This window comes from Pelophylax lessonae (assembly GCF_965119305.1).
Source record: "Pelophylax lessonae genome assembly, chromosome: 2".
In the NCBI taxonomy this organism is placed as follows: domain Eukaryota; kingdom Metazoa; phylum Chordata; class Amphibia; order Anura; family Ranidae; genus Pelophylax; species Pelophylax lessonae.
Genome location: NC_138769.1, coordinates 160501154 through 160520101, shown reverse-complemented (window position 1 = coordinate 160520101; position 18948 = coordinate 160501154). Strand labels below are relative to the sequence as shown.

General features: G+C 43.6%; 1 protein-coding gene across 1 annotated transcript in view; it reads left to right on the top strand.

Moving 5' to 3' along the window:
• Positions 1 to 2131: 2131 nt before the first annotated feature.
• Positions 2132 to 18948, top strand: part of BAZ1B (bromodomain adjacent to zinc finger domain 1B) — a 143758-nt gene continuing 126941 nt past the window's right edge. Inside the window, exon 1 of the mRNA XM_082244972.1 lies at positions 2132 to 2495. Coding sequence (XP_082101098.1) covers positions 2377 to 2495 — 119 coding nt within the window. The 5' untranslated portion in view covers positions 2132 to 2376. The remainder of the gene's footprint in view (positions 2496 to 18948) is intronic.

Genomic DNA, 18948 nt, shown 5'->3' with positions numbered 1-18948 from the left:
TGATGAGGCACTATTCCTCTTACTAACACTAATGATGGGGCACTATTCCTCTTACTAACACTAATGATGAGACACTATTCCTCTTACTAACACTAATGATGGGGCACTATTCCTCTTACTAACACTAATGATGAGACACTATTCCTCTTACTAACACTAATGATGGGGCACCATTCCTCTTACTAACACTAATGATACACTATTCCTCTTACTAACACTAATGATGGGACACTATTCCTCTTACTAACACTAATGATGGGGCACTATTCCTCTTACTAACACTAATGATGAGACACTATTCCTCTTACTAACACTAATGATGAGACACTATTCCTCTTACTAACACTAATGATGAGACACTATTCCTCTTACTAACACTAATGATGGGGCACTATTCCTCTTACTAACACTAATGATGAGACACTATTCCTCTTACTAACACTAATGATGGGGCACTATTCCTCTTACTAACACTAATGATGAGACACTATTCCTCTTACTAACACTAATGATGGGGCACTATTCCTCTTACTAACACTAATGATGAGACACTATTCCTCTTACTAACACTAATGATGGGACACTATTCCTCTTACTAACACTAATGATGGGGCACTATTCCTCTTACTAACACTAATGATGAGACACTATTCCTCTTACTAACACTAATGATGAGACACTATTCCTCTTACTAACACTAATGATGAGACACTATTCCTCTTACTAACACTAATGATGGGGCACTATTCCTCTTACTAACACTAATGATGAGACACTATTCCTCTTACTAACACTAATGATGGGGCACTATTCCTCTTACTAACACTAATGATGAGACACTATTCCTCTTACTAACACTAATGATGAGACACTATTCCTCTTACTAACACTAATAATGAGACATTATTCCTCTTACTGACACTAATGATGGGGCACTATTCCTCTTACTAACACTAATGATGGGGCACTATTCCTCTTACTAACACTAATGATGGGGCACTATTCCTCTTACTAACACTAATGATGGGACACTATTCCTCTTACTAACACTAATGATGGGACACTATTCCTCTTACTAACACTAATGATGGGGCACTATTCCTCTTACTGACACTAATGATGGGGCACTATTCCTCTTACTGACACTAATGATGGGGCACTATTCGTTCCACTGATACCAACGATGGGGCATTATTTTTCTTACGATGGTCATAGTCTGGCCCCCTTGATGTCTGAAGGACAGTAAACTGGCCCTTTGTTTAGAACCTTTGGAGACCCCTCATCTACGGCAATGGTCTACAACCTTTGGACACAAAGAGCTGGCTTGGGAGCGAGCACATGAGTGCCTGCAGAGCAAGTGGGGGACAGAGTGCAAAAAGACTGCACAGAGCAGGTCAGTAGAACATGTTTGTTATTTAAAAAAACAACACAATTTAGCATTTAGAATGACTGGAAATTACAAGCAGTGTATGGCCAACCTTACAAACATAGATGGAGGGCACAGTGCTCAATACCCCAGCTATATTCATTTCTAGGGATATATACCCAGGGACATGTGACAAAATTAGAATGTGAAATCTTTATTAATCTCTCAATGCGTTGGCCCATGGCACACTTCTGGTCTACTTATGAAAGGGAAAGAGATGATCCTATCAGATGAGAGCAGCAGCCCGGGCGGCCCCGCCCCTCCTCCTGCCAGTCTCAGAAGCCTGGATAACCCCGCCCCTCCCCCCTGCCAATCTCAGCAGGCTGTCATTGTTCCTGACACCGGGGCCCGTCTTCACTAATAGGCCGCTTTGGTGTGCGGGAAAGGCTTGGTAACGTCATCATTGTGGGTTTGGTTACCCCGGAAAAGAAATCAAAATTCAACACATAAAAGCGCCAGTACGTCCGTGTCGCCTTCATATTTGTTTATCGCAATAAAGTTCCTCGAATTAAAAAAAAAAAGTCAATATTAGTGACATCTGCGACCCCGTAGCGCGCGCTACAACCAACCTTGCTAAAGAAAGGTAAAAAGCAAAGGGGCGTGTTCACGGAAAACAACAGCCAATCGGAACTGCGAACGGGAAAACCCGGCTTCTCTAAACACCAATAGCGTCGTCGGCTGGGACGGCGGAAGGCGTGGCCGGGCGCACGGCGTATTCATGGTTGTATGCGATACGGTTAGGAGGAGGAGGGAGCCGGCGGCGGAAGGGAATCTCCCGCCATTTTTCAATCCCTTCTTCTCTTGTGTGTGTACGGGGCCAGGGCGGGAAACCGGAGGGGGCTGTGCGTGATAGGTGCGCGTCTTCTTTTACAGCTACGTCACCAGCAGCCGCGGACGAGGGCCGTTGTTTTCTCCGGAGACACGCACCGTCCCCTTGAGCTGCTTTCGGGATGGCGCCCCTGCTGGGCCGCAAGCCTTTCCCGCTGACCAAGCCGCTGAGCGAGCCGCCCGCCGAGGGAGAAGAGGTGTTCGTCATAGAGCACACCAAGGAGGCGTTCAAGAGCCTAGAGTATCCTTACTGACCGCTGCGGGGAGCCTGACCTCAGCATCACCGGGGGGAGGGAGGTGAGGACATGGCCGGGGATATGGGGGTAATCTGTATATGGGGGAGCACTGTGCATACCGCCGGGGGCGGAGGGGACCGATCCTAGGGAGTCAGCTGCTTATACGCAGCACATTTATCCGGCCTGGTCCTGCCATTGTTTAGCTGGAGTAGCTGCTTCCGTAGGTGAGCGCTGTGACGTCTTTCTCGTTTTAGGACAAGCCTGATCATCAGCAGCATCCATACACCGCTCAACCAAGTTCTATTGTAAGTACCGGAGTTTGTCTTGGGATCAGACTTACAGGGAGTTCCAGAAGCATGCTGATAGGAGGAGACAGCAGAGTGACAGGCGCTCATTGGTCCACTGCTTCTCTTAGCAGTATTAACCCCATAAGCAAACATTATGTTACAGCTTGGCAATTCATAAGCCCCTTTCACATGATCAGACCGGTCAAGTCTGTTTTTCAGGGGGACATCTGCCAAGATCTGCTGATAACGAATGGATGGCGATACGCCATTCTTCCAGCGGATCGGATGAGAACGGACAGGCTGTTTTTCATCCAAACTCCCCATAAAGTAGAGTGGGACTCTGACAGGTCCGTCTCTGCACAGTGAGTGGAGACTAACCTGTCATGCGCCTGCTCACAGGGGGATCAACTGAGTCCGTTAAAATGGATCCGTCCCATGCGAAAGGGGCCTTAGCTGTACAGGATGGCTGCATTTGTTTTATTTTCACCTGTTGATCCGGTGTTCCGTGAGAATTACCTACCTGTGAGAAAAACCTACCCCTCGTCACATCCGGTTCACGGCACTGTATGTAATGCATCGGTTACATTAAAACTGTGCTGCAATACGAGTCATCTGCGCTCCTGTCCCTGGCACTTCCCTGATCTTGGCTAGTAAATATAAAAGCGGCAGTGGGTGTATGAAAACATTAATCACTGAGCCGAGAGCCGCTTTTATATTTACTAGCCAAGATCAGGGAAGTGCCAGGGACAGGAGCGGAGATGACTCGTATTGCAGCACAGCTGTTTTATGTAACCGCCGCGTGGGTAGGTTTTTTTCACGGTACACCGTGATATTTTCATACTAGTGCGCATGCGCACTAGTCAGCTCCTGAGTTGTTCCATTGGGTATCCGGGGCTGTGGGCATGCGCGCTGCTCAGCTGTTCCTGGCCGGAACTGACGAGGGTAGGTTTTTCTCACGGTGTACGTAATTCTCACGTTACACCGGCCTGTATCAACTGTTTTCCTATAACGAATTCTCGGCCATGAGAGGAAATGATTTTGCCATCATGTAATGACTGAATTTTGATCGATAAATCGTTCAATGGACATAAGTCAACATATGCCTAGTGCAAACAGTTTGGGCGAGAAACACATTAACCTTTCAATTTATTGTTCGGCAGAAATTTCCAAACTGTTCAGGTATGTTTTTTTTTTTTTTTCATGCTCTGAAGAGTTAAAACCGTTTTTCTATTTGTGCCCATTAACTACGAAAAATGAACGAATGGTCCAAATGAGAGTTTAAAGCGGAGTTCCGGGCACATAATCGTTTTTTCAATGAACATACCCCCGGGACAGTCGGGGCTAGTACATTCCACAATGGCTAGCCTCTGATCTGTCCCGGGTCGCACTTGCCTGCAAGAAGACTCGCTTATAAAGCTAATACTTACTTATAAAATTTCTTCTCCAGCGTTGCCATCTCTCTTGTGGGCAGCTGAAGCCGACGCGATCCTCTTCTGCGTCCTCTTCCGTGTCTTCTTCTCCCAGAATGCGCCTGCACCGGCCCCGCTCGTCACTTCCGGTGCGGCGCGGCATTCCTCCACAGCTTCTGGGCATGCCCAGAAGCTGTTTAGCAGGGAATGCGGCGTTGCACGGGAAGTGACAAACGGGGCCGGTGCCGTCGCATTGATTCCTGGGAGCGACGATGTTCAGCTCCCAGGAATCATTGCAAACCGGAAGTGACGGCGTGGGCCGTGGCCACAGAGGGAGGAAGTGGAAAATAGGTGAGTATTTCTATCTACAATTACAAGGTAAGTAAAAAAAAAATAAATAAATAACCCTAACTATCCAATTCCTTTTCAGGTGAAGAAGAGCAAGCGGATGGCCACAAAATCGATTAGGTAGATTTTTTCGCCTGGAGCTCCGCTTTAACAGCCCATTTAGACTGGCGCGTCACGACTTTGTGGGGCGACCTGTGAAGTCGCGGTGCACCGCGACTTGGGCGCGACTTGCACAGACTTCATATAATTTAAGTCAATGCAAGTCGCCTCCAGGTCGCCCCAAAGTAGTACATGACCCTTTTTTTTAAGTCGGAGCGACTTGTCGCTCCTATTAGAACGGGTCCTGTACTACTCAATGGCGAGCGACCGACCGCGACTTGTCAGGCGACCAAGTCGCGCTAGTCTGGATGGAATCTTAAACAATTTTTTGCAAAGTGTATGGCCAGCATAAGTCCTTTTTTTTGTTTTGCTAGAGCAAGCTGCCCTGCTGATGTAGCAGTTACAGGGATGAGAAAAACCATTTACCACTGACTGGCATTTGTCATCGGCTTTAATTCGTGTAAACTCTTTATCCCAAAAGCCTGTTGCTGATTATAAACTATGAGTTGGAGGCTGGTTTCTGTTTGTTGGTGTATGTAAATCTGGAAGTACTTCTAACACTTCCCCTCTCAGCAGACTGACAATGCTGCTGTCCAAAGGTTGCTGTTGCTCCTTCATCCAGAGTGGAGGCACTGTTATGCTGGGCATACACCATACGGAAAATCAGCCGAAATTCGGTTATTTGGACGGTTCGTTTGTTTTTCGACAAGTTAATGGGCACAAATTAGTTATCGGTTGTGATGTTTTTGAGCCAAAAAAGTTTGGAAATTTTCTAACGAACGATACATTGAAAGGTTAATGTTTCTCATCTGAACAGTTTGTGCTAGGTATGTGAAAACAAAAAACAGATTGATTTATGTCCATTGAACGATTTAGCAGTCATTACATGATGGCACCATCGTCTGCTCTCACAGCAGAATGTTTATTTGAAAATGCGGTTGAGCGATTTTTCGTATAGTGTATGGACAGCATTGCTGTTTTTCCTTCATCCAGAGTGGGGGGACTCGTACACACGATCAGATTATCGAACGATCTTGCGTCCGTTTTCTTAAATTTTTTTTTTGCAGGCTAGTCTCATGAAAAGTGAAGGTTACTTTCATACGAAAATTCCCGTACAACAGAATTCAACTTCAGAAATGATGTCATGTGTTGAATTGGTTTGTAATGTGTTCTTTCATTTCTGAGCGTGCCTAGTCTTGCTCTTACGATTTTTTTTCGGACGAAAACTGTACTAATTGGAAATCGGACATTGTTGACGTACGATAAAAATTTTATAGCCTGCACATCCAGATTTTGTCGTCAGAAGATTCATAATTGACTGTTGAAAGCACCGTACTAACGATCCGAAAATCGGCAGATCGTTCAGACGAGATTTTACTTTTGATTTTCGTATCTTGTGTACAGGCCTTTAGGCTTGGTTCACATCCATGCATGTTGGTCTTAAACGTTTCTGCAATGCTTTTTGCTTTGCTATCTGCAATTATTTATTTTTTGCTCACATGCGTTTTTTTTTTTTTTTTTTTTTAATAATTTTATTGCTTGCTTTTTTAAATTTGTTGGGCAGATTTCAAATTGTAAAGGCGCACAACATGCTTTCTGCAGCTTCTCTGTTGAAGTCTATTGAACCAAAAAAGCACTGTTTTTGTGTTTAAAAAAAAAGTCCCTGACCCTTTCCAAAAATGCATTGATGTGAACATTTCATAGAAACGCATGTTAAAAAAAAAATGTCCTGGATTTCTGCAAAAAGTATGAACAAAACGCATTGGTGTGAATGGAGCCTAAAAAAGGTGTTACTGGCCAGATCAGATGAGGGAGAAAGTCCGAAAAAAAAAAAAAAAAAAAAAAAAAAAAAAAATGAATGCAGCCACAATGTGAATGGTAAACTGCAATATAATACATTTTGGGTTTGATACCGCATTAAAGTGACCCTGTAATTATTGTCAATACACCATTCAGCGTATTTTCATTGTAAGTACTTGAGTTTGGCCCGGTGACAGCCTCTTGTAGTCTACAGCAAAGTTTATGGTGTTAGGGACTCTTAGGATCATGCTGATTGGAGGAGGGAGCAGAGTGACAAATGAGCTCATCATATGCTGTTAATCCTTTTGCTGCCCAGCCTTAGGCACTGTTCACACCTGAGCTTACTGGAATCTCAACAAAACACGTGGCATGTTTACAATGCCGTCATTTTCCTAATGGCACCCTAAACACGGTATGATTTTGCTGCAGTTGTCGTGTGGCAAAACTAGTTAAAATCGCGGCAAAAATTGCACCACCAAAACAATCTTGGCTTTGTGCCAAAATTTGGTACATGAGCTTTTTTGGAGCAGAGGGAGGTACGTTTAAATGATGGTGTCGCTCCAAAACGTGCCTCAAAAGTTTAAACCGCGGTGCAGCAGCTGTCACTGCACCACATTTAGGTGTGAATGGAACCTTAAGCTGGCCATAGACTATTTGGTGTTTTTTTTTTTTTTTTTATCCCCTTTCAGCCAGTTATTTGGTGTTTGTGCCTTCGGAAATTTAAGTTTGGAAAGTCTGAATCAATGTTGAAAGTTGTGTAGACAATATACGAATATCGAAAATTTGCTGCTTGTTCTTCAGATTTATTTTTATTGTAACCACCTTTTAGGCTTTGGGATTTTGGGCTGGATAGCTGCTAATCTGCTTGTGATCTCAAGTCGCAGCAAAATGCATTTTCAGATGCTATTTGTTTTTCAATGCCGCCTAAGACGTGGTGTGGTTTTGCTGCAGTTTTATTGCTGTCCCAAGGAATGTAAACATCCCTTGTGACCGTAATAGGCGATGACAGGTAATCTTTATGGAGGGATTGGGGGCTCTAAGACCCCAACTCCCTCCTCTGCACCTAAAGCATTAAAAAATGGCAATATTGGCAGGGTTGTGGCCAATACCGATATTTAAAAAAAATAAATAAAAGTGGATATCGGCCCCACCGATAATCAGACGATCCCTAACTCCTACTATGCTCTCAAAATACACTGATCAGTGCTCCAGCAGTCCTGTTTAGCAGGGGTTGATCACTAGGTCAGCTCCTCTCAAAGAGGAACAGCCAGAGAGGATCCATATTCAGCCGGTCCCTGTTGAGCCAGCTAAATTTTCATCCATCTTTGGCCAGCTATGGTAGCTCATCTGCATGAACCACTTCTGGACCGCCCGCCGCGTATTTACGTCACTACTTTGATGTTAAATGCCTGTTATGGCAGCAGCTGGCTGCTATTAACCCAGGTATCTTTCTACACACCCAGGGGGGGGGTCTTTTTTCACAAAAAAGTGGTCCCAGCAGTGGATTTGCTGCGGGATCACTATGAGCGGTGGGAGAGGTGCCCTCCTGCCGCTTCCTGGTCGTTTTTCCTGCTTACTGGAGCCGTTGGTAGCAGGGAAAACAATCCGGTGTAACGTTAGAAAAACCTACCCCGTGAGAAATGCATACCCACGTCACTTCCTGTCAGTAACAGCTGAGCATCGTAGCAGTGCGCATGCTCACAGCCCCGGTGAGGTAATTGGAACAGCTGAGGAGCTGACAAGTGCGCATGCTCTGAGGGTATGACATTTTGACGGTAGTGTGTGTAACGTTAGACGGCATGAGCTGTTGCGGCGGTTACATTAAAACAGCTCGGCCGCAACATGAGTCATCTCCGCTCCTATCCCTGTCACTTCCCTGATCTCGGCTAGTATATGTAAAAGCGGCGGCGGGTGTATGTTGTGTAAATCACGGAGATCTCTGCTCTGTGATCCGCTTTTACATTTAGTAGCCGACATCAGGGAAGTGACAGGGGTAGGAGCGGAGATGACTCATGTTGCAGCGGAGATGTTTTAATGTGCTGATGCGTTGTAACGTTATAACACACTACCGTGAACATTTCATACCCTCCAAGCATGCTCACTAGTAAGCACCTCAGCTGTTCACTGGCGTAGGTGCACCGGAAGTGACGAGGGTATGAAATTTTCATGGGTAGGTTTTTTTCACGGAGCATCGGTGTTCCGTGAAAAAAAACATACCTGTGAGAACCATACCCTCGTCACTTCCGGTGCACCTACGGAGGGTATGGATTTCTCGCGCTAGTTAAACTTGCGGCGCTTACATTAAAACAGCTCCTCTGCAACATAAATCATCTCCGCTCCTTCCCCTGTCACTTCCCTCATCTCCGCTAATAAATATAAAAGCGGATCACGGAGCCGCGATCGCCGTCATTTACATCTCATACACCCGCCACCGCTTTTATATTATTACCGGAGATGAGGGAAGTTACAGCGATAGGAGAGGAGATTATTGATGTTGCAGCCGAAGTGTTTTAATGTACCCGCCGCAAGCATAACATTACACAGTGCCTTGATAATTTCATGCCCACCGAGCATGCGCACTTCTCAAATTCTTTCATGTTCAATTACGTATCTGGGGCTCTGAGCATGCGCACTGCTGCGCTGCTCAGCTGTTTCAGACCGGAAGTGACAAGGGTATGGTTTCTTCACGGGGTATGTTTTTTTTTTTTTTTTTTTTTTTTTTTTTTTTAACGTTACACCGGTCCTTCTGTGTCCTAGGCAGGAAGTCAAGTGAGGGCAAGATGGCCCTCACTCTACTCTATGGCCTTGGAGGACCAGAGCAAGCAGGTTTTTTTTTTTTTTTCTTGCTGAGAAAAAATTACTTTTTTTCCTTCTATTTTTTTGCTTTTAAGTGTAGGTATGAGATCTGAGGTCTTTTTGACCCCAGATATCAATAAAGAGGACCTGTCCTGCTTATTTCTTTTACAAGGGATGTTTACATTCCTTGTAATGGGAATAAAAGTAATCAAAAAATGTTTTAAAGGGACAGTGTTAAAATAAATAAGAAAAAAATTTAAAGCGCCCCGTCCCTTTGAGCTCACGCGCAGAAGCGAGTGCATATGCAAATCGCGCCCACATATGGAAATGGTGTTACTATCACACATGTTGGGTATCGCTGCGATCATTAGAGTGAGAGCAATATTTTTAGCTTTAGGCCTCCTCCAACTCTAAACTGGTAACCTATTAAAGTTTTTAAAGCGTCGCCTATGGAGGTTTTTAAGTACCAATGTTTGTCACCATTCCTTGAGCGTTCGCAATGTTGAAGCATGACATGTTGGGTATCAGTTTACTCGGCGTAACATTCTTTCACATAATAGGAAAAAATTGGGTTAACTTTACGGTTTTCTTTTTTAATTCCAAAAAGTGTATATTTAAAAAAAAAAAAAAAAAATAAAAAAAATTGCGTTTGTAAGACCGCTTCGCAAATATGGTGTAACAAAGTATTGCATCAATCTCCATTTTATTCTTTAGGGTCTCTGCTTAAAAAAAAAAAAATAAAGTTTGGGGGTTTTAAGTAATTCTCTAGCAAAAAAATACTGATTTTTAAACTTGTAAACAAGTGTCATAAATAGGCCTGATCCTTAAGCGATTAATTTAACTTAAGTTCCACTTTTAAGTACCTGTTCACATATATTGCAGTGACCATGATTTTTCCACACTGGTGGAACGCCTATCACTGCTAGGACACAGATAATTGTTTTCTATGTGCTCTGTTTACACTGCAACAGGGCTGGGAGCTGTACTAAAGGGAGGTATGTGGTGTGGTAGAACGTCACACTGCCCCTTACCGCTGGTTCACTGCAGCTTGCACAGAGCCCTGTGGTTTAGTGTATGGGCAGTGTAAATTAGACATGTATACAAATATATTGAATGGACATGTATACAAATATATTGATGATTAAAACAGTGTGTGAAAATATATATACACTGTATTTAGTTGTGTGCCTGGAGTTCTGTTTTAAATGCAAAGTATATGTTAACCAAAAATCCCTGTTTCAAGCAATTTGCTAGAAATGTTTAAGGCTGTATAGCAGAGGATTTATTCTGATTTTTCTACTTTAAATCTGACACTATGTACTATTCACTACACCATGGCCTAGAAATGAGATCCCTCAGACATCAGGAAGAGCAGGTCTGTAGTCTCAGATTATGGTATTGAAATTGGTTACAACTTTTCTCTCAAACTCTGGCTTTTCTGTGGGTTTGATTATTCTGCAAAGGATCATTCCTCTACCTATAAAGATACAGGGGTTGTTTTGCATATTATGCCCCATGCGATTCTGATCAGTGATAATGATTTTGTTAAACAGGGTTTTTTCAGGGGTTGCTAACGATTCCTTAAGCAATGAGCAATTTATAGCTCTCATATGAGTAACCAATATCAACAGTGATTTTTTTTTTTTTTTTTTTTTTTCTTTTCTTTTCTTTCCTTGCTACTGACCTCAAAAGAGGTTGATTGTCCCACCGACCATCCCACTAATGTCTTGTGAGCAGCAGATATAGTCATTTATTAGCTGGGGTTCCCTGAGCCAGATAGTTTGAAGGCTTCCTCTGTGCTAAAAACATTGAGGGGCTGCTTCAGTTTGTCATGTTTATGCACACTGGCCTGTGATTGGGGTATTGACTATTACTTCCAATCAGCTTTTAGGCCCCTTTCACACTTATGCGACGCGATTTTTGCCACGATTTTGCAGGGTGATTTTGAAAGCTATGGCTCAAAATGCAATCAAATTGTGGCAAAGTAATGCAGGAACTACTTTGAAGTCGGTGCGACTTCAAAACGCACTGATATGAATGGTGCTCATTGAAAATAATGGAAAACGACTTGTTATGCGATTTTGCGGTCCAAAATCGCGGGACAAGTCGCGCTAGTGTTAAGGGGCCAAAGGATGACTTTAGATAAACAGGCATTCTAGTTATTGTGAATTGTCACCAATGTTTTTGGCATCTCACAGTTGGACCAAACATTATGAAAAGTTGCCTAAATTGTAGCTGTATTAGTCCTGCATTCAACAAATCTTAACACTGTTTTTCATTTGAAGTAACAGTGCAGTTTCAGGACAAGCTTTGGCGATAACCCCCCCCCCCCCCCCCTTCTGTTCTGATCAGTATGCAGCTATAGACCAGAAAGTGGCATTGATCTTCCGAAAGCTTGTCCTGAAAATGTAAACATGTTTCCATATGCTTATAAATGTTTGAATAAACTAAAGAGATAATCAAAATGATTCATGATGAATGTGTATTCTCTTGTAGGATTGATACTGGGCTTTTGCAGTTAACAGGCAACTGATCTGTGTGTGGCCAGCTCTTCCCATCTGGGATGTTGATCCTGCTTCTGTTCACTTTTTGTGGGAGAGGCCATTGCCTGGAATGCCATTCTATTGTTCTTACATGTTGGGTTATTAGTGGTGTGCGTCTGCTGGTCTATGGGAGCATGTGTAGTAACGTATGGACGTTTCCTGGTATCCACATGTAGGAAAAGTTTTATTCTAAAGTTATGTAGAAATCAAGGTGCTGCACCAACCCTAGTGCTTTTATACATGGTTTAACAATTACTTTTAAAGAATTTGCTGTTGTGAATCTATGTTGTGTGTTTTTTATTTCTTGTAACTTTGTTAGACTGGAAGGCAGCAAATCCTTATACTTGATAAAACCTTTTTACTTAGCATGACTAGTGTTGGAATCTGTTTAAGGTTTACATATTAGTGAGCATCACCTTATAAACTCTAAGGCATTAAACTGTACAATGAAGTATATTATACAATTTGTGACAATCTGTGTAGTGGTTTTGCAGATGGCAAAAAAATGATTAAATCTGGGTCATTCCATTAGACTGAAATATAATTTTGTTACTTGACTTGTAAATGATCCCTGCACATATTTAGCTAATAGGTGGAGAGATGCGTGCGGAGTTTAGGAGGCAGTCAGCCTAGTCCAGGAACCAGTGGACACTTCCTAGGCACTGTGGAACAAAAAAAAATCGGCTATTGACTACTTGGCTGCTAAAATTTACCCAGGCCTGGGGTCATATGTTCTGTGTTTTTATATCTAGTTAACCACTTGGCGACCAGGCCTTTTCTGGCACTTTTTGTTTACAAGTTTAAATCGGTGTATTTTCCTAGAAAAGTATTTGTAAACCCCTATAGCAGAGGCTATAGGGGGGAAAAAATGGCGATTGTTGCAATTTTTTTGTTGCACTATATTTGCACAATGGTTTTGAAAGCACAATTATTTTGGGGAAAAAGTACATTAAAAAAAAAAAAAAAAAACCCAATAATTCACTTATTTTATTTTATTTTTTTTTTTGTATAATGTGAAAGCTGTTAACGCCGAGTAAGGCCCCTTTCACACTTATGCGACGCAAATTTACTGCGACTTTGCCGCGATTTTGAAAGCAATGGCAAGGCTATATGCCTCAAAACGCATTAAAATCATGTCAAAGTAGTGCAGGAACTACTTTGAAGTCGGTGCGACTTCAAAACGCACTGATATGAATGGGGCTCATTGAAAATAATGGAAAATGACTTGTCATGTGATTTTGCGGTCCAAAATCGCGGGATAAGTCGCACTAGTGTGAAAGGGGCCTAAATGTCACGCTTTAAAAGTGCACACTCGTGGAATTGGGAAAAACTACAGTACTTAAAAATCTCTAAAGCCGACGTTTTAAATGTCTTTTCAGATTATCTGTTTAGACTTTGAGGTCTAGTACCAGAATCATTGCTCTTGCCCTTACGTTCAGGGCGATAGCATTTTTACATATGCGTGCGTGACTTATGCATTCACTTCTGCAGAGAGGGATAGGGCGCCTTCAAATTTTTCTTTTTTTACATTGTCCCTTTAATTTTTATTCCTTTAAACATCCCTTGTAATAGGACGACTGGTCCTCCTTTATGAAGAGATTTGGGGTCAAAAAGCAAAAGATCAAAAATCTTTTACTTTAAAAAAAAATAAATACTTCCAGCCGGGATCAGAAGTCATGTCGTTGGGGGTCCCCCAAGGCTATAGTTGAGCACAGACTATCTACTCTTTATGTGCGTGTGGGAGCAGCTGGCCGCACCGTCGGGTCTGTTCCGGGGCGAACCAGCAGAAACTGTAAGCCCGAGAAACACTGGCGAGCGGCAGTAGGGGAGGGGGGGGGGGGGCGTCAACTTTCGGAATGGTTTCATGAGAAAGCCGGCTGAAAAAGAATTGTACCAGGGTTATGGCTGCTATCCTGAACAGTAAAACCACTTTTAAAGCGTGACCTATAGATGTATTGCGGTCAGCAAATGGTTATAGTAAACACTGCTAACATTTATATAATACAGTGGTGAGTGTTGTATATTTTATTGCTGCAAGATTTTGGGTGACCTTAAAGTGGTTGTAACCCTCAGACATGAATGAACAAAGCTAATCCTATAGTGTACATGTCTCAATCCAGAGCATTAAATGTTGTTTCTGTCTCCTACCCTGTCTCCCTGCTATTGAGGAGTCCCTTCTGACACTGAGACAAAAGGTGACTAGAGGACTCAGCACACCCCCTGTGATTGACAGCCTCAACTCTGTGCTGAGTAAAGGAGGTGTGTTCCTTTTCTCCAATCCGCGCTCTCCTCATTGAGCTCTGCAGTAAGTAATTTTAACTCTAACTCTGACAGCTCATCAGACAAGTTTTATCAATTCTGGGCTTTGGATGTAGAGGAGAGCGCTGCAGATGCAGGTATAACTTATGTAGGAGTATTTGTTTAATCTGTGTATCACCTCAGACTGGTCACTTCACTGGGTATGTGGAAGGGTTTACAACAGGGCTTGACAAACCCCAGGCACCAGGTCGCCCTTAGAACCAGAAACTGCATTGTGGCGCCTGGGCTGCCATCAGCCCACTCAATGCAACCTTCATCGCCCAATTCACTGGAAAAGCATTAGAAATGGAAGGATTGGGAAACAAGGATTTCGGGCACACTGATTTTATAAAATCACTTTTTATTTGAGATATCAATTAAAATCATAAGGTAATACAAGCAAATTTGTGTTGAAAACAAGACCCATAAATGGTCTACATTATGAAATACATTAGTTCATGAGATGGTGGACCTTAGTTTACATACAACTGGGTGTACAGAAAAGTTGCAATTGGAAAATGATCAAAACAGTATACTTCGCATCAGGAGATTCCTGCCGACGGATACCCGGAAAATCAAGGTGCCGGTCAACTGAAGTCGTGATTGATTTTATAAAATCAGTGTGCCCAAAATCCTTGTTTCCCAATCCTTCAATTTCTAATCTAGTTTAGGATAGGGGCACCACCAAGTGCTAACTATATGGGCCCAGATAGCTGCGTCTGGAGGCACATTTTTTCTAATAATTTTAGCACTGGAAAAGCAGTTCTGGGTGCTGGATAGCCGACCCACCCCCCCCCCCCCCCAGCTGGTCTGTTTTCCCCGAAATCAGCCAGCAGGATGGGCGGGATTCCGATGTCCGGCCCCGTGTGTGTGTGTGACGGTGCTGGGCTCCTCTTCTCAGGCGGCTGCTGTCCCCCCCCCTCAATGCCCCAGCAGGGAGCTGTTTGCTCTTTGCCATGTCTGAGCTTCATCGCTGCCAAGCTGGTCTTCCTCCCCTTGAAGCCCACCTATGCGTTGCAGGGGGGGGTCAGGCCTCAGCGGAGTGTGAGGTGGTGAGGGACTCAGCAGCCTGTGTGTCCTTCCAACCCCGCCGGCCATAGCAGGAGCTGGATGCAGTGAAGGATTGAGCTGGAGAGCTGCCTGGGCTGTAGATTCATCCTCTGTGCCCCGGGTAGCCTCTAAACTCTGCTTTACTCCCAAGGGACTGGTGTGGATCTGGGACTTTATCAGCCTGGGCTACTGAATTAACTGCATCTTCTATCTCTACTCCAGGTAAGAGAGAGCAGCAGAGTCAAAGTTCTTTCTCTCCACACATTGGCAACCCTGTGTACCCTCTGCCCCCTCCACCAGCAGACCCACCATGCGGAAAGGCTCCCCCTCTGCTTTAGCACCAGCCAATCCGTGTGCACTGTGGCCCATCCTTTCTTCTCTCTGGCAGTCCCCTGGGCAGCCCTGGAGGTGAGCAGAGTACAGCCCACACGGCATCTCACACACATCAAAAACTTAAGCCCCAACAAACTCAATTGTCAAATTCCCATATTCCAAGAGTCCCAAAGAGATGCACCTCTCCTGAAACCACTCGGCGAGAAAGCTGTTTCACCCATCAGTATTCCCGGCTCCAGTCCCCTCCATGCAAATTCAAAATCTGTCGCAAATAAAACCCTGTTAGTAAAAAAAAAAAAATGGCTCCTTAACTTTTTTTTTTTTTTTTTTTTTTTTTAACTGGCTATACAGCCAGTACATCTTTATTTCAACAAAACTCTCCTGCAAATGTAGCAGTTGGTTTTGAGACAAACCATTTACCACTGACTGGTACTTACAATGATCAGCATTTATGCATTCATGCAAAAAAAAAACCTTTATCCAAAAGGAAAAACTGTTGCTGTAACTGCAGTGTGCACTGTAGTTTGGCTTCAATTTTAGTGTATCTAAATCTGCTAGTACGTCTTTGGGCCCTTTCACATGGCCGGACCAATGGGGTCTGCCTGTCAGTTTTTCGGGTGGACCCCATCAGACCATCCATTGCCCTCATGTCTGTCTGACACCCACTGACATCCGATCTCATCATGTCCCCTAAAAACAGACAGGTGCGGATCCATTCCCCATCCATCTGGAGGATCGGATGCCAGTTAAGTGTAAATAGATCGGCGGTCCGTTTACATCTGACTGCCCATAGAGGAGAGTTGGTTGTGTCCATTCTGCATAAGCTGAGTGGACATGGACCAGCTATCTGCCTGCTCAGTAGGATCAGCAGGCAGACTTGCAACGGAGCTGGCTCTGTGTGAATGGAGCCTACCACTCCACTTCCACCAGACCCACAATGCTGCTGTCTAAAGGTGTCAATGAGGCTCCCTTATCCAGAGTGGAGGCACTCTAATACAGGAGGTGTTACTGGGCCATAAAAAAAATCTACCAAGGATAGGTAAGCTGCAATATATTACATTTTTGGTGTTTAATACCATTTCAATGGTTAGTTCACCTTTTACAGATCAGATCCTGGTGTGCGATCTTCAGCTGTCAGGACTCCCACAGCCACTCTGCTGGTATGGGGATTTGAGATTTTGGTATTTCGAAAAAGGTGAACTGATCTTTAGGTATGATCTTTATTGCACTAGACTTAAAGTGATTGATACTTTCCAGAGGGCACTCGGGTATGAGATATGAACACTTACATTGGACAAAAGTCTAGTGCAATAAAGATCATACCTAAAGATCAGTTTTCAAGTGTTCACCTTTTTTGAAATGCCAAAATCTCAATTTTATAAAGATCTTGGAAAGTAATGTCCTGTCTGAAATTGGACATCGCATGATACCGATGCAGTTAACTTTGCTAGCCAGGGAGCCCTTGTGTGTGCTTCTTTTGGAACTAGGTTTGCCTTGCTAGGGATCTGACTTTAACCACTTCAATACAGGGCACTTTTATCCCCTTCCTGCCCAAGCCAATTATATTGCTATAAGCCAGCATTTTACTGAGCGAAACAGAATCATTCAGTCTGTTGTGATTAGCTGTGATTGGTCAAAGCAAATTGCATGGCACAGATGGGTCTGTGTACAATTGTGTTGCTAGCTGTGACTGGTCAAATTTGATCACATAATACAAAGGATGGCATGAAAGGAAGCCATCAACTGTGTACAACTGTCATGTGACCTGATGGGATCGGTCACGGCAGTCACATGGTACCGGCAACAAGCCCCTGGTACCCTGCAATCGGTGCATCCTGACAGGACACAGGAACAGAGCTGAGGTTGTCAATCTCAAGCTGTGTGCTGGCTGGAGCTCCCTTTGCTATCCCTTTTTAGCTCTTGGTGTCAGGAAAACTCGTCAGAAGTGACTCGCGCATATAACAGAGGAAAGAGACAGCAGAGAGAAATGACAGTGCTCTGGAGAGTGGCAAGTAAACGCTAGAGATATATATATATATATATATATATATATATATATATATATATATATATATATATATATATATATATATATATATATATTACTTTTTCATGTTTTACTAGTTTTAACACAAGTATATTAAACCTTCAATCTGATAGGCCTCTTTAAAGGACTTTACGTTTAAGCATGGTTGTGCATAAACTGATAAGCGACTGCCTGTATAGCCTTGACCTGCTTTTCTGGTCTATATGGGTTTAGTCAGATGAATTTGCAAGTTCTTGGTATTAGGCTGCATTGGAAGTGTTGCTCAAGATCTTTGACAAAGCAGACACTTCCTGGTTATTGCTACACTGCTTAAATCAGTTTAGTTTGGGAAGTGAGTCAGAGGCTTTCATACTGATGGAATAACTATGATTTACGTTTACTTATCTATAGTTCTGAAGTCTTCTTCCAGGGCAGCATCTGAGAGATAGGTCTCCTCCCACCTAAAACATGAAAGACATTCACTTTTTTAAAAGGCCATCACATACCTCAGTTCTTGTGTTTCCTGTGGCCCAAGAGGAGCTACAGGCAGTTTTATTTTCTTCTAGGCTCTGTGCTAGTTGCAAGGGCCTCCCCTTCCGACTGCCTGCACAAGCCTCTAGGGAGGTTAGGCAGCTTCAGGACAGGGGCAACTAGAGTCCCCCCCCCCCCCCCACCTTCGGGGTTATTTCCTCCTTTCTTGCCCGAGGTTTGATCACTTCCACTCTTGATGGCTATGCCTTTCATGAATTATATGCACTCTGCTGACCAGGATTGTTGTAACTTTTTGACCTCTTTGAATCTGCTGCCAGAAGCCTGTCTTCTGCTTGCTGCCTTGGTCTCCGGGTTCTGGCAGTAATGCTGGCATTAATATCAAATATTTTTATTTGTATCTACATTTTAATTTAATTTCGTTTTTTTCAGATATATTTATACTTTTGTATATTACATCAAGTCTCTATTAATTTGAATTTTATTAGAATTTGGCAGTACATCCACCCGGCCTCACAACCGCAGGCCACACCAGCCCAGGACCGCCACATCCAGCATCTTCACCTCCAAGATAGTTTGAGTCCAGCCACCCGGACATTTCTGAACAAACTATCAGAAACAGTCTCAGGGAAGCTCATCTGCGTGCTCTCGTCATCATTGCGGTCTCTACCTGACTGCAGATCGTCGTAACCAACTTGAGTAGGCAAATGCTCACATTCAATGGCGTCTGGCACTTTGGAGAGGTGTTCTCTTTAGATGAATCCAAGTTTTCACTGTACAGGGCTGATGGCAGACAGCATGTATGGCGTCGCGTGGGTGAGCGGTTTGCTGTCAACGTTGTGGATCGAGTGACCCATGGTGGCAGTGGGGTTATGGTATGGACAATAAACACCTAACATAGGTGGATTTTATTGATGGCATTTTAAATGCACAGAGATATCGTGACGAGATCCCGAGGCCCATTGTTGTGCCATTCATCC